At 35.6% G+C, this 24967-nt stretch overlaps 1 protein-coding gene across 16 annotated transcripts in view; it reads right to left on the bottom strand.

Annotated features, from left to right (window-relative positions):
• CADPS2 (calcium dependent secretion activator 2) overlaps positions 1-24967 on the bottom strand; it is a 322958-nt gene that overhangs the window by 85068 nt on the left and 212923 nt on the right. For 15 of the 16 annotated variants that reach the window (XM_074903178.1, XM_074903177.1, XM_074903176.1 and 12 more), the window contains 5 exons: positions 22871-23007; positions 19110-19297; positions 7051-7152; positions 2482-2545; positions 259-382 (listed from right to left, as the gene is read on the bottom strand). In XM_074903178.1, the coding sequence (XP_074759279.1) occupies positions 259-382; positions 2482-2545; positions 7051-7152; positions 19110-19297; positions 22871-23007 (615 nt within the window). Of the gene's footprint in view, positions 1-258; positions 383-2481; positions 2546-7050; positions 7153-19109; positions 19299-22870; positions 23008-24967 lie in introns of all 16 variants that reach the window. The other variant, XM_074903185.1, reaches the window with a different exon arrangement.

Here is a 24967-nt window from a genome sequence, read left to right on the forward strand (position 1 = left end):
GGAGAACTCAAAAGTAAGAACAAAGGGCAACTTAAATTAGGAAGTCCTAGTCTTCCATTCAGACAGGGTCCCAGGAGGCATATTAAAGCAATGAATAAGAAAAAGCTCCATAGTTCACCAGCTGAGATTTTAATGAGACATTTCCCCTTGCTGTGGAAAGGGTTTGTTCTGGAAAGGGAAAAGAGTGCTCACACAATATTCAGTTAATAGGCATTGTTGGCTTTTACAGCCACTTTGGCAGTTGATTGCTGTACTAACCTTCTATTTTGGCATATTCTGTAAGTCGAGTGTAATTGATCAAGGCAGCCCTCTCCAGACATTTTCTAACCACTTTCTTCACCTCTTCTGCTGGTATGGGAGTGGCAATATCTTTCATTAAAACCTGCACCAGAGACAATTATAATACTTGGTTACAGTCATTACCCAAAACCCAATGAAAAAGATCCTAAAGTTACTACAGATCTGATAATGATTAGAGGCAGACATCAAAAAGGAGCTATTTCAACTGGCGGAACTAGGTATTTGTCTTTGAAGGTTTCTGTTCAACCCCGGTTTGACTATCTATATAGTACTTATATAAATACATCTACGGTTTGGCATTTTGCAGCATGCCAGTCAGTCTTCATTTGGGTGATGCCATGAGCAGTATAACAAGAGTATTCTGTGGATTGGCTGGATCATGGTTGCTTGGTTCTCACCTGTGGAAAAGCTTCCACCACTGCATAACTGTTGACTCTTCAACAGTGTAAAAGAGAAACTGTGAACACCACTATCAGAGCTAGCTAATACTGACTTGCTTTTCTTCCTTCATAAAGTTATTCAAATTCAACATGTCCTTGATGTAAAAAACAGTCATCCATACTAGTAATTGAAAACACTGAACTTCTGCTGGAATATTTTATTATGGACAAGTAGAAGAATAGATCATATAAACCTTTTCAAAACCTGTCAGCTTTTAAAGCCTATTCATTTCTAAAATATAGGACTTAGATAAAATGGATCGCCTGTTGCAAGAGAAGTAAACTGAGAATATATACCTCTTTATATGAATGCAACAGTATATACTCTGGATTATGATAAAAAAAGGAATAAATATTGTTAATAATTCACTTGCATTTTTACTTCTATACTCCATTAACTTTCAACAAGTAAGTGTTAACAAACCTCAGTATGTTTTTACCACATTTTAACATAAATAATGACATTTCAGATAACTCGCGACCTTTTAAAGATGCTTTTTCTCCAATGGCTCCTCAGATAAAAGACATCCTTATAAAACATCTAAAAATTACTGTTAAAGGGAGGGTACAAGAGATATCTGGGGAAGGATATGGTAAAAATAGAAAGACATTGCTGCAAAGCAGACTTCTTCCATTACTTGCACACACTTGATATATCTACCTTTGTTAACCTACTTCTTTTTAATAAATAACTTGTGGATTATCAACAAGGGAAATTCAAAAATATTATGGATATTTTTTCGAGATTTTAAAAAACAGGTAAAATAAAATGTTTCTAACCCATTCTGCACCCACAAGTATAAGAATGCACATTTATTCCCAGTCAAGACTGACAACGGTATTGCTTGAGCACCAGGTAGAGTACCATAGCCATTTGTAACAGCAGGAACTGTGAGAGGAAATAACTGTTTCATATAACATAAAGGAATCTACACAGCACTAAGCCACTAAGATTATAAGTCAAAGAAGACATTTACCCACACTCTACATGTTTTTGAACATGGCAGAGGTTTTCTAAGATAGACTCTCTATTCATGAAGTGTTCTGCAGTGCAGAACTGACACTCCCCAGGACCAGATCTCTATGATTTTGGCAAAGCTACACAGACTGGGATCTAAGCTTTTTTGAATTCATACGTTCATGAGGCTCCTACTGATATAATTCCTCTGGAATCTCTGCTGGAATATAAAGTTCCCTTTCCTCAGAGATGACTGAGATGCTTTTACCATTACCAGGTCTTCTCTCTTCCAGTCAATACATGAGGATTTGCTGGGCAGGAGCTTATATTTATAGCTGCCCATGTCAGTTTTGCTGCATATAATTTTTTTCTTCTTAAATTGACTCAGATTATGCATTTATGGAAGATTATTTGGATTATATAGAAGCTTTTTAATTATACATATCAGTACAGACAACATCATCGGCATAGAAGCCACAGAAATCAGGAAAGGGGGGGCTGTAGAGTAGACCTGTGCTACTTTAGGGATAATGTTGGGTAATTATTAAATTATAAAGAAAAAAAGAGTCACTACAGTGGCTTGAAGTGAAAACCTAATAAATGTCCTACAGAAAATAGCTGTTTGCCTCTGTAGAAGACAATGAGAAAAAACCTCCCAGTAAACAATTAAAACCAGTAGTAAAATAACTGAGAAGACATGAGTCTGCTTTCAGCAGCCTGAAGGCAAAAGAAAAATGCAGGCTTAGTACTCAAGCAGAATTTAAAATATGTTCTTAAACTTACCCTTTCAAGTAATGAAAGTGTGGCTTTTAAAGCTCCTTCAGGGCGTCCAAAGGGGAAACAGTATCTTTAAAAGTAAAAAAAAAAAAAAAAAAAAAAAGAAAAAAGAGGAAGAGAAAAATTATCAGAATTATAATACATAAGTTAAACATTTACTTTGGGATGTAACTGTACACAACTTGCATTAAATTATGTCAGCAGAAGACTTCCATACATGAAGTACAAATGAAAGCAGAAGCCCTCTTCAGTATTCTACCATGGAGCATATGCATAGTACAGCAATATCAGCCCACCAGCAGCTCAGAAAAAATTTAAAAGCCAAAAAGCATCACCTCCACCTTCTCAACTATGAAGGATACTTAATGGACTCTGATGAGCTTAATTGGAAAGAGGCAGTATTTCTCATGTAGTCATGACAGCTACTGGAGATGTGAAGTAGCGCTCTGTTTATTATATCTTGTTTTAATATTGGATTAAGATAAAATGTCAGCTATTTGGGAATACAAATGCCTGCATATATTCCACAATTTTCTCTATTATATTATAAATAACTTGGAAAAGCATTTTATGTTATCTTAAAATTTAGCAGCTGCAACTTAAACCATACCCACTTCTGTCTCATCTAAAATTATGTAAATTAAAAAGTAATCCCATTCATAGCTTTGTTTTTCATTTTTGTCTACTGAATTATCCAACATATCAGCTCAATGAGGCTACAATGCTTAGGCAACTGTAACCTCTCTTAATCCCATTTCTAAAATCTTGCTGGGATATCCCCGATTGGAAAAAGATTTTTTACTGTGCTGAGAGTATTCTTATTATTACTGACTGAGAATGGTAATTCTAATGTTTTCCAACAGTAAAATATTTTCTAATGATAAAAGGATTCAGACCAGTGAATTTTAGATATACATTTTGGTCACCAAAATAAAGTGCTGCAAATGAGGTCAAAAAAGGATTTTCCACAGTGAGAATTCCAGTATTTGGTTTGCCTCATTTTATTTCTTTCTTACTGTAGTGCTAACAATTTCTGAGGACAGGTTAACAAATTATCAAAGCAGATTTAATGACCCTTAGGCATTAAGTCATTTTAAAACATAATACAACTTCAGATGTTTTGTCTCCTCCTCCCTTTGTGGTACATTTCCACAATCCTTCACTTGCGTTTCACAGTTATTCCTATCAACCTCTACTGGTTTGGCTGTGGCAAGAATGTTCCCACAGCTGAGGGGATCTTTAAAGATAGGAAGACATAGATGGTGACAGTAGTCAATTCAATTATTAGACATATGGATAATTGGATCTGTGTCATCCAAGAGGACCAAGCAGTAAGTTCGTTGCTGGGTGCAAAGTCAGTGGACATCAGGAGGTGTTTATATAAGTTACCTAGGGGAGAATAGAGAAGGAGCAGCATTCATGGTCTACATTAGACCAGTAACACACAAAAGTGTAGGAGGAACACTACAGAGATAAAATTCATGCAGCCAGGCAAGAGGTTAAAGTTCAAGACTCTCACAGCAGCATTCTCTGAAACATTGGCTCTTCCACATTTGATGCCTGAAAGCCAGACAGAAATCTGAAGTCCCAGTGGGTAGGTAAAATGAAAGAGAGGAAAAGTTTAAGTACCTTAAGAACTGGGAAATACTTTAGATGAGAGTCACCAGCACGGGATGGGCTGACTGCATCTTAATCGTAATGGAGCCAGGCTGATAGAAGTTAAAATTAAAAAGTCCATAGGGGAGTATTAAAACTGGAAGCGGTGGGTTAACTAACAGGCATAGGAGAGCATTTTTTTCAGATGGGTGTGTTCTAGTGACCTAGGTGTAACATAGTGACCTAGGTGGGCATAGAAAATGTTCAGTGCTTCTCTGAAAAGGCATGAAGAAAAATACACTCTTCAGTTAAAACTGTCCACAGTGACAGCTGACCATTGCATGCAATGCTAAGCAACAGAGTGAGGGCAAAGCTCAGAAAGAAAAGAAGGGCTGGTAATCCTTGAAAGTCTGTACCACTAACCCTCTAATTACTATGATGAGAGTGATTAGGAAATGTTAAGTGAGATTAGAGGAGCTGCAAATTGATGACAAACAGTAACAGATTTCAACTATACACATGTACACTTGATCAATGTCTCATTAGGATGAGATATAAGGATAATCTTTCAGGAGACAGTTTTGAATTGCTTCCTTGGACAGCTAATTTAGGACCTGCAAGAAAAGATGCCATTCCAGATTTGGTCTCAAACACGAACAGGACATAGTTTGAGGAGCAGAGCAGCAGAGGTGTTCTGTTGTAGTGACCATAAAACAACAAAATTTAATAATGTAGCAAAAGAGAACAGGCCAAAAAAAATTCAGTACATGTACATTCAGTACATGCTTTGCATCAGTCTTTACTGCTGAATGTATTTTTCAAAATACTGAGCATTGCACAGTTATCACAACAATTTTGATGGATAGAAATATGGAGTGGTTTTAATACCATGTTTTCTTAAGCAAGCAATCTCACAGTCAAGCTTATTCTTTATTAATTAATGATACAGGTGATCCTTTTTGCATTACTTGGGTCAAGGTCTTATTTAAAAGTCTAATGCCAATTCTTTATCAGGATGTCCTATATTGAGACTCTATACGCTTTATAAATTCAGATTCCAGGGCACTATTGATTCTTCTTTCTACCAGTGTTACGCCAGTATCTTCATGTAAATCGAGACATTACACCTAACTTCAGTTTCAGTCTTTGTTCAGAGAAAGATATAATAATTGCACTTCACCTGGCAGAGCATTGTTTGTCTATGTTGATTAAATAGGATTTTAAGGAAAACCTGAGAGTCCTCTGAAGGATAGAGGCTTTCATCTATGAATAACACATTTAATTGCTCTCAAGGAGGAGCTTCTAAGGTTGTCTGAATTTCCTCAAAATCTACCAAGACTAAGGCAGAAAGATCCTACGGTCACTGACACAGCTGAAGCTCATCAACATACTTTAGTGTGTAGGTAAGCAGACATGATGGGTTTCACCTTTATTTGTTCCAATCAAATAATTATTTAGACATTATTATACATTTTGTGATTAAGTCTCATGCACATGAAGGCCTGAACAGAATTATTCTGAAGATGCCCAGCCTCTCTTGTTCCCCCATCTCCCTTCTTTACATATTCAGAAGGCTTCTGCCGCTTCAGTATTTTTTGGGTCACAGCTAATCTCACTGACTTCATCATTGTGTATGAGTAAAAGTATCTATATTAATTGGAAATTACAGCAATTTTGTTTCTACCATAAACTTGACAGGATATGATCATAATATGCCAATCAGGCCAAACAGGCCAGAGGTCTTTTCCCAGCTCCAGTACAACTTTTTTTTTTTTTTTTTTTTTTGTAGCAAGCATAAGAAGATTGTCACAGAAACAAGTTTTTCTTCCCCCTGCAGATGATGTTCTTTGTCAGTATTCTCCTTCAGCCTGGGTAGTAAGCACTCTGTCCTTTGCTGCTCTGTATCACTTCTCTGGCAAGCGCTATTTATTTCCATGGAAGACAAGAAATAGGAAATGAGTCAAGGAAGAATCTTTAAAGCAAATAAAGGAAGGGAGCATAATTTTTTTTTCCCCCAAAAGAATACCTCCCTTGAAGAATACTAGTTCTCTTTAGATTAATACAGAGATGAAGTCCCAAGTGAAGATTGCTATGTCCTCTATGATCAAAACAACCCATTTATCAACCAGTGAATACTAGACATTTACCTCATCAAACCAGAGGGGCATCCAACAAACTTATAGCCAGCCTTACCAAACAAAAGAAAGCTGTTTCACACAGCACTATTTAAACTGTGGGATTGGTTGTCATAAGGTGATACAGAGACAAAAAATTTTTATAAATACATTCCAAAAAAGGATTAGATTGACAGAATAATGGAAGATATGTTGTCTTAGGTGATAAACTAACAGATTTGGTGGTCTACATGCCATTTTAATGCTAAGCTTCATAAATCATCATTTGCTAGAAAATAGAAGGAAAAATCACCCAAGTTTGCTCACTTTCTTGTACTCCTTCCCTAAACATTTAGCGGTATTGACAGTCCTTACATATGACAAATTCCTTATTGAGGGTGATGGACCTTAGCTGACTCAGGAAAGATAAGCATATCATGAAATCATGAAAATTATATTAGTCATTAATAAAAGTTTTAGCTGCCATCTATCAAAGATGTTATCTCAGATGACTCTTCTGATCAGTACTATACCAGAAATCGCTATGGCTCAGTCACTTTCATTCAGACAATTTTCTCTCTTAAGAGTTATAGAAAGCTTAAATTTTAAAAGCATCAACAAAAATCAGGCCTATATTCTTGCACAATCTTTTCTACCATAGAAAAATACAACTTACATGATACACAAATAAATTTCAAGCACAATCACTTGTGCCAATAAATTATTCCATATTTAATATATTCAATATACCTTTGCAGGTAGACTATTTTATTTTCACTCTGCTTGTTCAAGACCAAAATTGAACACCATGAGAAGATTATTCCAGAAAAAAACTTAGTATTCATTGAATAAACTATAGACTCACCTGAAATGGCTTATTTGGTTTTCTAAAAGGGAGGAAAGTCTGTCCTTAATTTCCTCAAACCTTTCTTTCTCTTCAACAGATACTGTTCCAATTCCATCTGGCCTGTAATATTAAATATTTCATAATTATTGATATCTGTTCATGCTGATTTCTCTTTGAACTGTGATCTTTATTTTTCAAGCTTTCAGTTAACAAGCGTGCTAACTCTCCTCTCCTCTTTCCCCTTGCCTTGAAGGATATACAGTAACTTGTGAATACAGTTAAAGAACAGACAATAGACAAACAATTTAACTTTTGAACTGAACTTTTAAATTCAAGTCCTAAGTCTCTACCTGATCCCAATATGAACACAAAGTCGCATATATTTCTTCCAAATAATTCCCAAAGATATATAATATCCTTTCTCAAGAAAATTAGTACTATTGGCACAATAGAGGGGCCTACTCAGATCTTGCTGAATTTCAGCTCCTTGAATCTTCCAGATACTTTCCCAGAGACACAATATGGTTGAAAGTGATTTTAAAATATAGATGGGAGGCAAACTACAGTGAGAAAAGCCAGAGCAGGCAACACCTAGGAATCCCCTGGCTTAGAGCGAGCATAGATTTTTTGATCCCCCGTCTCATATTGACAAATAGCAACATGTAATGAAGACTTCCATATAAATATAGCATAAAGGATACAACAAAAAAATAGTCTTTAAAAAACAAAAGCACTGGCTTTTTTTTAAACATAAAATTTAAAACCCAATAATTAATAATAAGCCATTAATAATAATAATAAGCATTAACACGTATGTTGAGCACACACTTAGTCTGAAGTCTTGGCCTAAAGGTGTTATTAATGTATTTATATTGAAATAATTTTGCCATGGAGTCACAACTTCCTCACATATAGCGTAATTTTAAAAGAAGTATCTGAAAACTTCCTGTTAATCTCTTAACTTCCAGCTCCAGAGTAACAAAACAGCTACTGCTTCCCACCTGAGTTTATGACTCTGACACTAAGTGCAGATCTGCCCAGTACCTCCTCCAGAGCCTCCAAAACTGTTTTTCTAGACTGAGAAAATTTCTAGAACTGAGAAAATTGTAGTATAATGACACAAAGAAAGACAACTTTCCATGAATGTTCTAAGAATCATTCTAGGATTCTATGAACATTTTGTTTGTTAAATTGTTACTTTAACTTTCTGCGATATATTTATATCTAGGAGGGATAAGTTACCACCTGGTCATGACATAAATAATTCTCTCACCCTTTAAATCACTTATATTTGTGATCTGTCAAGTCAAGGTGGAAAGAATGCCTGAACTCCTTAAATTATTGTGAAGACAACAATAAAAATCAGATATGGTGGAGATATGAGTAACCAGGCACATCAATACACTATTGTATAAATTTGATGTGAAAGAGCAAATAACTTATCTTCTCTATTTTGACGGATGCCAGGATACTTTACCTCAGCCTTCTGACAGATGGAATGGGCTCAAATTTAAGTAAATTGCACTGTCTGATTTCATTGTCAGGAGAGATCGTGCTCTGGAGTGATAAAGCAAATAGTTCTGTCATATTAAACATCACTGAGGCATGTCATATATATGACAGAAAAGACCTAGGGGTCCAGATAACAGTAAGTGAAAAAGGTGAGCCAGTAGGATGTCATATCTGTCAACCTGAACTAAGGCTGGGATCGCCACGTACCAGGGAGCTGTCACTTCACTGAGTTTGTTGTCATAAAGAACCTTGTTGACAACACCTAAAATTTTCAAAACTGTTAAATATATCTTCAGTGGATGTTTGCATAGGAGCCAATGTCCCAGAAGAAAAAGAGAGTACACAAAAAGGTGTTAGAAAAATGTACCATCTATAGAACTGAAAAACTTGCCTCTTGAAAACATGATTTTAGAAAACAGCACAAACTCTGAATCATGATTTTGTTTCTTCCTGTTAGCCTTATTGCAACAAGCAGAATATAGAAATGAATTTTCACAACACAGTTCTAAGACACATATTGTGCTGGTAATCATCTTTTTGCTACTCTTGGGAATATCTATCTACCACTGAGAAAAAAGAGTCCACAAAAAAAGAATCTGACTCTAGGATGAGCTGAGACAGAAAAAATAAGATACATAGTTTTAAAATTTCCACTAATTTGTCTTCTAGATCTTCAATTGCTTTAAAGACAGAATAAAATAAAATAGCACTGTTTTGAGCTGGTTATTTTTATTTACAAATTATGTGCCTGGCACGAAAATCAGACTCAAGTAGTCATTTGGTTTTCAAAGGATTAGGCCATCCATAAAGTATGCAACAAATGAGCCTTTCCTACTGTCCCAAATGTTATGGAGAGTGGTTTGGACTTATTTTTTCAATTCAAAACCAGTGTTCAGCTTTCCTATTGCAGTGTGGGACCTCTCTTTCAAGAACTCAGCCAAGAAAAGTGATGGATTGTCTTAAGAAGAGTTTTCATTTGAAGATTATCTTCTCAAGAAGGTAGAGTGAATTTTCCTTTCCACCACATTTTTTTTCCCTCCTTATTCTTCACAACTGCTTTTGGGATTAGAGAACTAGGTGAAACAGTGAACACTCAAAATCTGAGTAGCCTTCTCTGTCTCACTTATATTAGTTTTCCATTTTTTGAGAACTCTGTCAATTGGATTTGGATTGGTCTGTCTTGTCTGCTTAGATCACAGTCTAACTGGCACAGATGTAATGTTGTCTCTGGTCACATCTCAAATTGTTTAATTCACTCGGACTTAAATATCAAAAGAGATTTGAAACAAATACCTCATGAACTACAGCTGGTAAATTCAAGTGGGAAGTAGTTGTTTGACCATAAGACACTTAAATAATGACACCAATAAAAGAAGTTGACCAGAATTTTTAAAGAAACTTTTACTGTGACAATCTTGCAAGATTTCTGTCATGATGGCAGTTACTCTAGGAAGCTAACTGATTAGGTGGTGGATTTAGGTTTTCCTCTGGGAATGGACTGTTTTTCCTCACTTGATCTAATACTTTAAGGCTTAGAGTACCCTCCAGAAATATTTTGATTTCTAGAGGTCTTAAAACATGTAGTAATTTGCAGAGGTCACCTGATGAATTGTACGATTAAGACTCTTGTGAATAGGTATGGCATGTGAGATAAAAATGGTATACCAGTTCCAGTGGGAATTAGATATGGACGCTGGGTTGACTAGATTATTTCCAGCCCTCAACTTTGGAAACAGCTTCTCCTAGTGGCTTCTCAAGAGAGTGAATTGTTACCTTAAGCAAGATTGCTTTGTTGAGACAGCCTTGTGAAATACTAACTGAAAATGACTTTTTTTTTTTTTCCTCTGGAATATCGTCAATACTGGTGCTTTTTACATATTTGCATATTTTAAAAATGTTTCAAGTCTTTTCAATGAGCTTTCCTCATTAAAAACATAGACCATCACTTTGGTCTGTCATGAAAGAAAAGAGTATGAGAGGAATGCACAGACTGATATTCTAACATGTACACACATGCACATACATGAGAACAGTAAGGCTGACCAAAAGAATCTGCCAGAGAAAAATGAGAAATTATGATGAAAAACAAAATACAAGAAAAATACTTCAGCTAAGGTCTTACTTCAAGACATTTATACAATAAACTTCATTTCAAGGGCGTAGGAAAAACAAAACCTAAACTTAAATGTCATATTCGCTCCTAGAAACAAATTGTTTTAGAAGACTTCACTGCTTTCTAAGAGCACTTGTTTTTAAATTCAGGATGCACAATAAAATGAAAGAACAGTGACAGCTTTCAAATTAAAAAGATAAAACTCTGACATCTTGTTTCTTAGTAAACTGTAGATTAAATTGTTTAGGATTTTGGTGTAGAGATTTTATTATCTATTTATAGGACTTCAATATCCAAGGATTTTAATCCCCAAATTTTCCTTTAAATCACAATTGTATTAATTAAGGCTTTTGTAAAGTTCATCGTTTATGTTAGACATATCTAAGAAAAACAATTATTTACATTACCAGCTTTGAAGCAGGCAGGACAGACGTCTTTATATTAACAGAAAATGAAGAGAGCAAATTATCACGTGGCATTTAAACATTGCTTTAACCAGCAGGCACTTGAAGACTGAGCATTTTGTTGTTTATATTAACTATTCTTCAAACATTCTGACAAAAAAAAAAAAAAGGCACAATAGAGCCTTCTGCTGTATGCATTTCTCAGGCTGATCCTACATCTGCTTACAGGTCACACCCTCCTTTTCACAAGCGAATGAAAAAGACCAATTCTGACGGCCACTAAAAAAGATTAAAATGATAAATCGGGTTAATTTTAGTGATCTTTTATGCAGTCATATTTTAGGTGGGATTCATTAATGCCCTTCTACTGAAAAGCTAAGCATGTACTAACATAATACCATTTTACCCAAAGTATAAGGGTATGTATAGGCATTAATCAGTTGAAATTAATGACAAAAAAATGTATAATGTTTAGGGAAGGTGAAAGTGTGTAATAGCATTAGCTGTTCCTTCACTGTTTAAGATGGTAAGTATCACCTTAAATATGCAGAACTTAGTTCTAATATTTATTAATAATGTGTGAATTGTGATTAATTTTCTACTGACAATTTCTTTGAGGCTTTTCAGAAGCAGATTTGTTTTGATACATTGAAAAATGTGCCTCTGTTAAAACAGTGAGGACACATTTTATTATAACATTATTATAGTTATTAGCACTTTCCAACACAGGACAGTATCATTCCTTAAACCAAAGGTGAGGTCAACATGACTTCGCTTGGTATCTGCAACAGGGTGAGGAACATTGCTTCTAGCTTTGAACTCTTTATAGAAATAAAAAAATTTCTTTTGGCTATTTACAACAGTAATATATAGAAAGCTCTGTTACTAATTGAACAATATTAATTAACACCCCCCCCCCCCCCCAAACTTAACTATTTAGAGGCTTCACATCAGAGGCTTGGGGGTATGACACGCATAAGTGAACCACTTAAAAAGGAGAATACATATTAAATTAAAGAAGATTTACCTTCCTCTGTGCAACATATACCTTGGAGATGATCAGTTTCCAAAAATTAAGGAGGAACTGGATGATGTAAGAGGCTTGGGACAGGGCAATACATAAAACTGACAGGCTTAGTGAAAAAGTTCTATTGTCATCATTGCCCAACGAGTCTCAGAAAAGGGGAAGATTACATGCAGTTGAAGAAAAGAGAGATAAATGTCCAAGGATCAACTAGTTTCTCCGGTTCTGAGAGAACACTGTTTCTCATCTAGAAGCACAAACTCACATAGCATATCAAACCTAGAAGGTATATTTTCTCATTCTGTTATTCTGGGGAAATGGTGACTGATAACAAATAACTTCTGAATAAAAACATGCTTTCGAGTATGAGAAATCCACTCTCACTATTTCCATTATAGAGGACTGATAGAAAAATGAGACAAATTACAAAACTAAAAGACTTGTTGAGTCTCTAGATGCTCTATCAAACATGAGAGAGAATTTATATAAGATGCTGTTAGACTGATGGAATATAACTTCTGATATAAAACACTTCCCTAAAGATCCACTCTGTAAGGGATCTCAGGTTCCTTCCTCCAGCTGTTGGACAGCCGTGGAACAGATCTAAGATTAAAGCAGAAGGCCTAATTGCCAGTAAAAACCCATGAAAGAAGACCTCGCACCTTCTATCATTACAACACAGACAGAACATGTGAGGTTGAGAGTGAATAAGAAGCACAACAGAAATAGGAAACATTTTCAACTGCTTAGCAATGGTTTCTTGGGAAAACCATCTAAGAATAAGTCTACATGCTCTTCAAATATTTTTATATACAAAATTATACATATAAAATCATAACACTTTTGAGAAGAGATCAACTGGACAAAACCTTTCACGTCAGATGGTGACCATGTGCAGATATATGGTGAAACTACTGACAATTTCTGGAATTTTAGATTAAATCTTACTAGATATTGTTTATAAAATACATAAAATGAAGGAGAAACCAGGAAGATACAGATAACCTTACTTTAATTCTACAATTAATTTAGTCAGAAGGAAACACCTATTCAGAAGCTCCACAAAAAATTATTAGAAGAGACAGAGCAATGTAATGACATTATTTTCACAAAGTTCCTTGTCCCAGATTTGAAAGGGATGATTTGTCTGAACACTCTTTTATCACTTGACATAAAGTATAAAATTGCAGTAAATGGTTCTTATCACAAAACATTGAAAAATGAAAAGAAATTTATGAATACATAGCACTCTCTGAATGTTCCATAGTTTCATTTCTCTTATGTGTTCTTTTACTCCACTTTAAGATATTTCCTCCAAGCATAACAGGAGCAGGAAGCCTATCAGAGAGTCTACAGTGCCAAAAGATGGCAAGGATCTAAAAGGAGCTCTCAGAGAGGGCAAGGCTATTGCAGGGATATTAAATGAATTCTCTGCCTTGGTGTTTATTATGAAGGAAATTAAGAAGACTCCTATGCTGGAACTCTTCTTCGTTCACAGAAAAAAAAAAAAAATCTTTACTGCAGCACAGAATTTGTCCAAAATTAAAGCAACTAAGAAAAAGCTTATGGAACAAATTAGAAAAATCAACAGCAGTAAATTGCCAGGGCCAGAACTGAATTACCTGTGGATGTGTGAAAGTTCTCACTGAGAACTGCTTTCCTACTGAGGAATGGGAGGTAAAGAATGTGAGATCAAATTAAAAATCAGAAGTTTCCAGGGAATCTAGGGGGAACGACAGGCCAGTAAGCTTTACATACATCCCAGAAAATTAGAAGGAACTAAAATATAAGGATATTTCAAGGATAAAATTAAATAAAATTTGGTAATATTATCTATTGTGAAGAAGTCTGTATGGCTTTGAAGCCATAAGGCAGAGAAATATTACCTTCTGATCTTGAAGTTCTCTAAAGGGATCAAAAACCAGTGGCTGAGCGTGACCTGATGAGTACCATGTACCTGGATTTCCAAGAATTTTTTGTCAGAGTCCCTAACAAAAAGCTTGTAAGGCAATTAAGCAGCCACTGAGTAAGAGTGAAAGTCCTTACATTTACAGTGAAAAATGAGAGAATAGGAATAAATGGTGTGCATCTGCAATGAAGGCAAGTTACCAGTAGAGTTCTGCAGGGATTCTGTGCTGAGACCTCTGTTATTTTACAGTATTCATAAATGGCTTGGCAAACAGTTAAGAATTCAGGTGATAGTAAATGTAGTTGTAATGATAGTTATGTCGCATAGTGTGAAATTCCAGAAGAACCTTGTGAAATCAAGTAGCAATAAAAGAGCAAACAACGATCGAGGTAGATAAATGTAAGAAAATTCAGGACAGAGATCTTAGTGTTCTGATGGATAATTCCATGAAACTGTCCCTGTCCAGCAGCAGTCAAAGCAGCAAATCAACATTGAGAATTATGAGAAAAGGACAAGGAATTAGCAGAAAACATCCATCTAATGTAATCACTGCATGGTTCACTCATACATTTTGAATCTTAAATAGCAAAGAGATAATAGAGGATTTTTTTTTATTTTTTTTTTATTTTTTTTTACTGTCCTCTGTCTTCCAATAGAAACAGAGAATGAAATGAGATGTGTAGGAGTCAAGTTCAAAACAAGAGTTCTTCAAGCAAGAGGAGGCTGAGTTCTGGAACTTGCTGCCAAAGGTGTTGAGAGTGCAAAGGGCTTACACTGGTTCAGGGGTGCAATGGACAAGTACCTGAAACAGACACTCACTCCATGTTACCAAACAGGCATATTCTGACCTGCAAGGAGTTGGAAACTGAAAGAGCAGTAAGAGGAGATATTGCATATGCTTGCCCTTCACTTACTCCAAGCAGGTCAATGCTGGAGACAGATGACTGACAGGCTTAGAAAACCTTACTCAATATGACTGTTCTTCTATGCAAACACACATGCGCTGGAGATTTCAAAATGAAGGCAGAAAGAAACTATTTATCTTTGGTTATAAACTGATTTTTGCAGCATTACATTCACCTTCACTTCTCATATATGAACTTCCAATAAATCAGTTTTCTTTCTGAATAGAAAAAGGTATAACCAGAGAATATGCTTGAATTTTGAATTTTTCAATTCAGTCTGTATCTCAGCAGGTGGAAGGAAGTCACTTTGCACTTCATGTGATACCCACCAGCATCCATTTCAGACAAGAGGGACTGAATAGAAGTCACAGCATGAAAAGTAGACAAAAGTGAAGGTGATGGGGAAGAAAACAATAGCTCCTACCTGGACTGTTGACTGAAATGTCAGCATTCAGGAATATCCTATAGCTCCTTGTTCTGCCCATTTCACTTTCACCAAAGATACACAAGTGTATGCATAATAGCAGTGTGAAAAGTTCACTTGTGAACTAGTAACTTTAATGGGGATTATATAGTGAAACATTTCAGAAGAAAAACATTGTGAAGAGGAACCAAAGGAGATGCTATTGTAAAGTTACATAGCACCATAAGCACAGCCAATGCTGTTTTTATTTACTGGATTTATTTTATTTACAAGCTGTTTTTATTTACTGGAGGAAAAGGGATCAGTTGATTTAGAAACACTGATGTGCTTTTGTTTAAACACTCACCAAAGCTATTTTACTAAAATATTTTGCTTTTTGGCTATTTAGGAAGAGAATATCTTAAGAATGTCATCCACAAAAGCAGAAGTACCTTTTCTACATAAGCAGTTTGTTAGCTCAGTCATAATGCTCTTCCCAGCAGGAAAGGCATGAATGAGGCTTGAATTCCTCAATCTAGGACTCAGCTTATTGTGTTCGACCCTGCATAAACATTTCTGTTCCCAAACCAACAACACTGGCATCAGAGGCACACTAAGTACCAGTATGCTTGATAATCCTGTCAGAACTTGTTACCTATATCTTTGTCTCAGGAAATAAAACAGTTGGGGACTGTTCTCTCGTCCTGAGACCAGGTGGCAAGGTCTGCTGCATATAGAGCTCAGTTCAGGTCTCCTCTGTGCTTCATAGTGTCCCTGAAGCTCTAGGATAACAATTTATGTGTTTATTCCAGGTGTTTTGAAATAAAACCATGGCTATTGTGTTATAGTCTGCAAGAGCATTACAGCCAGCGGCATGAAACAGTTCATATTTCAAGTCCTAGGGTGCAGCAAAAGAGCATACAGAATACCTGAGGGTTCAAAATCTGCTGGAAGAATTCCAGAGACATATGAAGGGTGGAAAGAGACAAAGCTGATTCACCCTTGTTCATAGTGTTTACTGGGAGCAGTATTCAGTACATGCAATCCCCAAACCATGCCTGAGATCTTAGAGAGTGTCTATGACTAATGTACAGTTGGGGTCCATTGTATGAGACTGCTTCCTCACCAGTTTTATTTAGCAAATCAGATGCAGTCATTGGTGTGCTTAGTGTACGTCCTGGTATGGCCCCGGTATATTTTGTAGATTTGCCCTGATTTGTGCTTGAGTTTCTCTTCACTAGACTACCAGAAATGAAGGTGAATGACATATTTATCTAATCATTTGACTGATGTCGCTAAATTGCCTACTATAAAATTCATACCTAAAAGAAATTGATAATTTGAACTACAGATATGGCTGCATTTCTACATGCTCCTCCATCACCTGACTTCAAGATCATTTTTGATGATCTTTCTCAGGCTAGTGGAAGGTCTAAGATTCCTCTGTGAAGCAAAGGTGAAATATAAATTGACTACATCATGCCCAGAATATAAAGCTCTTTGTCTTTGTTCTGTGGTCTTTCTAATTCTCAGCCTGACTTATAAAACTAAGATGTATAACGCCAGGGATCAGCCTAGAACTTTGGCCTGTCGTGCATTGTCTGTGAAATTCTTTTTTCCCTTTTACTATTTCTTAGTGCTGCGGCAAATGAATGAGTGGATGTATTATGTGAGTATATGTGTGTCTATCATCCTCAGTGAGTGTGTCTGCTTCTGTCCTTGACTTACTTTTCTTCTTTCTTCATGTTTCTTTTTTCTTCCGTTTTACAATATCTCAGTTCTAGTCAGACCCTCTCTGTTCAACACTTCTTTTATTCCTAAAACACTCATAATGCTATTCAGAGAATATCTGTTCAGAAGGAATAGACAGAATACAGAGTGCTTACCACTGTGTAAATGATGTGCTCCCTGAGATATTTTCATGCACTGCACGCACTGCTGTCCTTCACTTAAATTATGAAATAAAAAGAAATGTATCTACTTTTCTTTTGAATTCTTGGAATAAGTTTGAGCAATTATCACTGTGTATTTGTCTTGTTAGGTTGAAACCAGTAATAAAAAGGCTAGAAACAACAAAGACTTAGACTCAATAAGAAATATGAATGCATCAGGTTCTTCAGGAACTGACAAAAGAAGCATGCTTTTACAGAGAATAGGTTACCAAGTAAAAGCCAGAAAATCTTCTAACTTACCAGTATGAACATTAAGATTCTTTAGAGTATTTCAGGAACATTCAAAATCATTTTAATTTTGGATATTATTATCAAGGATTACATAATATTAATCTCCCACTACCAAATCACTCAGGTCACGAATGCCCAGCTCCTGTTCTCACAGATGAGGCTTTGTCTGAGCCAGTGAAGGAAACAATATCGTTTTTAAGGATTGCGCCTTCTCCACTGGCTCGAGGACAAGTATAACGGCCTTTGTGACTGACTGGTTGCAAGGCAACATAAGCATACATGTTGGGAAGAAAACCTCTCTCTCCCCTGATCCCTACCAGGATTCAGTTTTGGGGATTTACTGACAGCATCATAGTAATTGCTTTTGGGGACTGTAAGTAGGTTTTCCCCTAGTGTCATGACTGGATCAGTTGATGGGGGGAGATCTACTGGGTTTTCCCTTGTTATTTTTTAACTTTTTAAACATATTTCTTACAGCAGTCTACAAATCTAGTGTGCACAGTAGGGTATAAACACATGCTGTCCTATAATTTGATAGACTGCCTGCTCCATTCCTCACTCTAGTACAAGGAAGACATGGATAAACTGGAGCAAGTTCAGTGGATGACCACCATGACAATCAGAGGCCAGGGCACTTGCTATGAGGAGAGGCTGAGAGAGCTGGGCTTGTTCAGCCTGAAGAATAGGTGGTGTCTAGGAGGACTAAATGACAGACCCCCAGCTGCTACTGGGAGGTTGACAAGAGATAATGGCTGTAACTGCACTGAAATAAGACAGGTTCAAACTGGATAAAGACCTGACTGGGTAAATCCCTGAGCAACTGGTCTGACCTCACAGCTGACCCTGCTTCGAGCAGGAGGTTGGTCTAGAGATCTCCTAAGGTTACCTTCAACCTGAACTATCCAACGATCCTATCTCCAATACTTGCTGTTTAAAAGCAGAGCTAGTTCCCTCACAATTTGGAACAAGACATAAATGATGAAACAAAAGCTTCTTTTAAACAATGCACTTATCACAGCAAAGCAACAGCTTAATTCTTTCCAAGTCTTTCACTTGCAAGTGGAAGAAGATATCATCCTAAGAGCATCACTGTGACCAACAGCTCCTGAAGCAGCCTACATCTTTAGTGGAAAAAATTCCAGAAGTGTCCTAGCTTTTTCTGGTTGGCGGTCACACCACATTCCCAGTATATGTTTTTCCCTGTGGCAGCACAGACAGAAGAACTCAGTATATTTTCATTAGTTGCCAAGATACAGACTGTAGAAAAAGAGTCACAACTTCTCTTAAACTGAAAAAATTTTTAGAATATTCACTGGAAACACCATTCACTAACACAACATAAACACGGAATGAAAAGACTACCTTTATAACAGGCTATCCTTTAGCCTTGCATCAGCCTGTCTATACAATACCCAAGAAAACACACTGCATTAAGACAGTATAACTGCAAGAAGATATTTCTTTTTAAAAATAGTAATATGTATAGAACCTCCAATACCCCTGATGAAATTTTATTGAACTGATTTCTGTTGTGTGCAACTTCCCTACCTGGCGAATGCAAGAGCCTATAAATACTTTTGATTCCTCCTAAGGCTATGAATTAAAAAATATATTATTAAATTACCTGTTACCATGAACATGAGAAGCACAAAATGCAAAACTGTAGTGGAGCAAGGTTGGATCAATGACAGAACCATTTTCTGAATGTTCAATCAATTCATTGAGATAGCAAAGATGGCGGTGACAGCCTCTCACTCCATAGCGAGCACAGTATTCGTCTAATACAAAGACTTGACCTGGGCTAAACCAACCCTGAAAGAGAGAGGCAAAAAACCCACAACATTTTGAAATTTCTTTTCCTGCTCACAGTTTTTAAATCAAACAAAGAACAGAAGCATATATTTTTATGTGGATTACATAAACTCTTTATACTACAATGATTTATATCTGACTAATGTTGATGGCACTGGGAGCTAGATCCAACAATAGCCCTCTTGCTGAAAGGAGTAAATGTCGAGAAACTATTTGACTTCTGAGGTACCACTACCATGAAATATGTAGTTTACAAAAACATGCTAATAGATCCAAAGTCTGGCACAGATTCAATGATATCAAAATCCAACATAAAATAACACTTCAAAATAATTAATTTTGTTAAAATACTTAATTATAAGCTATGAGAGAATATTTGGTTAATGCTGAGGGACATTAACATGGACATTAAAACACAGTTTCTGGATGGTCACTTCCCTGTGGCTGTAACTTTACTGGGAGAGAACCACAATTTGAACATTTAACTTGTTTCTTCTGTAACATGCATGCACTTTTAACAACTTTTTAACAACTTTTGCTAGTAAAGAGATACAAAGCTAGGTAGTTTGTTAAAAGCCATCTGAGTAAGATGAGTATGATTTGACTTTAAATAATAATTAGATTTTCTGGGGCATACTGAGGGCTTCCTTGGGCAAGCTTGATGAAACCAGAATAGTGTAACCCTGACACAGACACAAACAACATAGACTCGTTCCCACCACAAAAACATCCCTAAGTGAATCCAGAGTGTAAAAAAAAATAATTGATTCTTGATGTAGAAATGTAAAACAGAAGAAGAGGCTTGGTTGCCTTGTCTCACAATATGAAAAAAAACACCAAACAGCACAGTGAGCTTCCAAAAAGCAGCAGGAGAAAAACATAAATCTTGGGAAAGCACAGCTCCTTCCTAGCTGTTCTAACTAAGCATTTTTCTTTGTTCTTTTCTTAATTGTGGTGATATTACCCTCTCATCATCCCTGACAAATGGTTAAGAGGGATTGAGGAACACCTGAACTCAAATATAGAAATAACTTAGATAAGCAAAATAATTTTGAAAGACATTAATTAATAACACCAGTTTAGTAGTTTAAGAACAATATTTCCCTATTGCTTGTGAATACTTCTGCAAGCTTAGATGTCTAATATTTATACAAAGTATCAGCAAAAATATTTTAAACAGTACTTAAAAATATATTAACGTCAGGTTTAAATCGTCTATGTTTTAACTTTACTAATTTGAATTTAACATAGTATTTGCAAACAAGAACACCTCAAAGTTATTTCATAAATGTGTTTGCTCCCGCTTAATTTCCTTGAAGTCAATGTTTCTACTGCCTTTAAAGAGCTTCAGCTGCTTCTAGAGAACACTTAGCTTTATTACAGCACCCAGAACAGTACTCAGTGTTTTAAACTAATATCCAGCCATGCTGCAATGGTTCCTGTATTTCACAATGTTTGCTAGAAAATGTGGTATTTTACTGAAAGAAGAAAAAAAAAGAGATTTTAACTGAATATCTGCAAGAATATGTATCCTAGCCCTAGATGTAATAAACAGTGGTTATTGTGACTGCTATTCTGTCAATATGTTGTCATTGTCACTGATATGTCTCTACATTTGCTTGGAAAACATGACAAAATGCTGCATGTCAATGCCTAGCACTACAAAAGGAAATAATTAAAATTTCTGTACATTCTTATAGGGAGAAAATTGTGACAAGAATATAAATTTTTAAAGAACTCATTACTTGAATTTCAGTCTCTGTAAGAGATCTCTTTTAGTGTGGTCATTTTCATATAAATATGTGCCTTCCCTGCCCTTGTTCAACCCCATACCATGCATAAGCCTCACAAACACATAGCAACTATATGTTACAGAGTATTAGATAACTGCATATTTTTTTAATTGTATAATTGAAAAAATATAAAAATAAAGAAGCTTCCCAATACCGAGAATGTAAAATTAGTTTACGTCATATAGTAATTTAATACGGAACCATGCTTAATATCAATTCTTACATATTTTTGGTTTTATTTTTACAAGTTGTATATGTGCTTACTCTATATTTATTGAAGTAAGGGGATGCATTGTTTCCAAAAGTGATAGGAAATAAGTTGTTCAGGAAAAGAAAAAATCATGCTTAAATGTTCATGCATTCTATTGCTACCTTGATGTTTCCAATTTTTTAAATTAAAATATAGTTAAATATGCAATTTAACAAAAAAAAGATCACCTATTCTACTTATTGAAAGCTGAATTTTAAAAAGAACAATAAGAAATACATCTGCTTTATGGTTGCTATAGCACTGTGTATTTCACCTAACCTCTTCTAAAAGTTCCTGATTTCAAGGTTATATTAAGTGTCTTACTATATTATTATTATAAAAAAAGATTTTGACCCCAATGCACTGTTAGAAAGCTAACCATTTTCTCTTTGAGTGCCAATTACTTTGTACAGATGTACCTTCAGGCCTCTTTGATTCAGTGTGCAACCCACAGACAAAAAAAAATGAGTCCTTTAACTTTTTCTATACGTACTTATCTGGTAGTATTTTAAAAAGGAAGCAACTGGTCATCAAATAATAATTTTTTCCCCTTTTCTACACTTGCAAACAAACCTAAAAACCCCCATTATTATCTCTATATTACATGACTAGTCAGACCAATAGAAAAAAGAAGTAAAAAAAAGTTATCCTTTTTTGTTGCTGTTGGAAGTAAAGTGAAAAGAATTATGCGATATGAGGCATTTTAGGTCCTTAGAGATTAATATTTCAGGCATGATATCAGGTGAAAATTAAAGCCTCAGGAAGGTACAAGGTCTGACCCACACAAACATGTTTATCAAGTGTGTATCATCTGATGAACTTCCGCAAGGTTGTTGCTGGTTCTCCCTGCTGAAGACAAAACTTGAAGCAGCCCCATTCTCAACTCCTAGACCATAGAGCATAGAATAGAAAATGTTGTGTAGGAAAGGGAAACTGCAGCTACAAATAGGGAAGCATGTTATATCAGTGTCTTATATTTTATAGCTGTCTTTGTGAAAAACATTAATTTTGATACAGAGATCACATTTTACTTGCTTTTGTTTAATAATTATACTGACATTTTTTATTTTCAAGTCAGGTAATACATATATGTCCACATATCTATATTGCCTGTGGTTCTGCTTCCCTTTTTTTGGCATTTTTCCTTCTTCACACCGCGGTGGAATGTATTACAAGACAGGTGAAAATGTCTGACAGGCAACTACATTTGTACCTTAAAATGCCTGTACAGGTGTGAGTAAATCCTACCACAGGAGCTCTTACCATGATCAAAACCTTGTGTTTTTATTCAAACCTCCATAAAGGACATGATGAATTTCAGCTCATAAAATCAGAGACAGTTTGGGTCTCTTTGCTTTCTATTGAGTGGCACAGCAGCAGCTTGCAAGTGTGTAATTTTCAAATTTGAAACCAATCGATTGGACCCTTTATTCCAACTACAACTGCAGCTATTGAATGAACTAGGAAGAAAGGACTACTTTGTAGCAACTATTTCTCACTTTTTATATCTATCTTCCAGCCAGTACTCACCAAACAAGAATAGGAGTCATTCAATCTGTGATCCAAGGTCTGCCTCTGAAGCAGTCTAAAGAGGGAAGCATGGTCAAATTTGCAGGGATTAGCAGAAATAAACTCATCCATGCCATGTTTCTGACCACGGTCTGTATCTGTTCATACAGAGGAAAAATGTGCAGAACAATACATGTGAGTGAGTGTGCAGATTTACAAATACAAGTGTACACAAGGCATAAGTCTCAACATATAAACTTGAAAATATCTCGGAGAAATAAGTCACATAAGTAGATGTTTGTAACATCTACTTATGTGACTTATCAAAGTCTAGAGACTATCAAATAAAGATATTTGTAACTTATTACAGAATCTTGTTTTTTAATCTGAAGATATTATTACTGAATTATTTTTCTATCATACCAATCTATGGAGTGTAACAGTGAAAAAAAAAAGTTGCTACCCACTGACAATTTAGAAAGGCTACCAGAAAACACAGTACATTAAAATAATTCTTAAAGCAATGTTTTCTAGCGGAGCTCTTCAAATGTTACAATTTACAAAACAGTGTTATGAGTATGAAAAATTAGTGTTCTATAATTTCCTGGGTTTGTGCGGCTATCTTTCTAATTTTATCAAAATAACAAAATAAATATCCTTCCCTCTACTGAAAAAAAAAAAAAAAAAAAAAAAGGTTTATGCACTTATTTCTCCAGATAAGAAAGAGCATCTTTACTGCAGATCAAAGTACCACTTATAGAAATATTCATCATGGCTTGAAGCCTACTTCTCAAACGGCAAACTGGAGCAGAAATGAACACACTGGCTTGAGCTAGGTCATTTCCAGCCTTCTTTTTGTACACAGCTTTTAATGAGACAAACCTTAATGTAGTAATGGCAAAGAGCTCCTTCAACCTTCCAGCAAAGAGTAGTGAAAAAGGGAGCAGCATTTTTGTGTAAATACATGAAGAAAACATACCATCCCAAATGGCACTTCAATCAAAGGCCCAAATTTATTGTTCTTCACAGATTGCATCTTTGAACGCCTTTAAACCCCGCGGGTTTATCAAAAGAGAAGCTCTAGTGATTGCTTTCATTAATGCTATGTTTTGTCAAAGTCCTCAATGTGAATTATCTATCAAGTATGGACAGAAAAAGCCTTACAGTGCCCAAAAGGACTAGTTATGTATTAGCACATTAGCTGTCTTGGATTCTATAGACTGTACTGGGGTGAACAGTCCTATCAACTTAAAAATTGACTTCCCTTTTCAATACGGTCTTAGCTCTTTGTTCCTTTAAATTCAAACCTAGCTCTTTTTATATTCGTTACTAGAAAAGTATAGATCTAAGTGTATCCTAAATGCAATTTTGAAAACCTGCATAGTACAAATCTAAAATTGCTAAAGAAAAGGAGACAAAAGTTTATTGATTAAACCCAATTATAGAGTCAGGTTCATAATAAAACTCAATATTGATCTGTGGGCATGATGCTAACATAATCAGTCACATTTAGAAATTTAGCCCCAGATCATATTGATCCATGTCAAGTCCAACTTTCAGCTGTATTTGTGGATGGGAGAATTATTTAATTCAAACTGAAGGATCTGCAGCATCACATCCTGGAAAGATGCAGAAACTAATTCATATCACTTGGCTTTGCATTGTCAAAGCAAGAGTCACATCCATGTGACAGATTTCACCAAGGTGGATGTAGCAAATAAACAGTATGACAATATATCGATGGTGTAAGGTATGAGACCAGCATCCCAGAGAAACAGCAGCATACATTTTTAATGGTTTAAGGATAAGTAGCATATATGATTGCATAGATTAACAATATTTCCATGAGCATTGGACTAGCCTATCATTAATGACAAACAGCTCATATTTTTGACAAAGGTACATGAAATGCTCTCTTAATTAGTGCAATTTAAATGTATTTAAACACATGACTTCAAAGATAAACAACACATTACTGAAAGTACTAAACTACAATGTGAAGTTATATATAGTTTTCAAAATGATCCACACACAGACAGAAGTTTTGCAAACAAACACAGTATCACATTAAATGTATTAAATGTCTGGTTTCTACATTTCTTGTAAGTTTTCCTTCTT

Source organism: Athene noctua, chromosome 3 (genome assembly GCF_965140245.1).
Source record: "Athene noctua chromosome 3, bAthNoc1.hap1.1, whole genome shotgun sequence".
Taxonomy (NCBI): domain Eukaryota; kingdom Metazoa; phylum Chordata; class Aves; order Strigiformes; family Strigidae; genus Athene; species Athene noctua.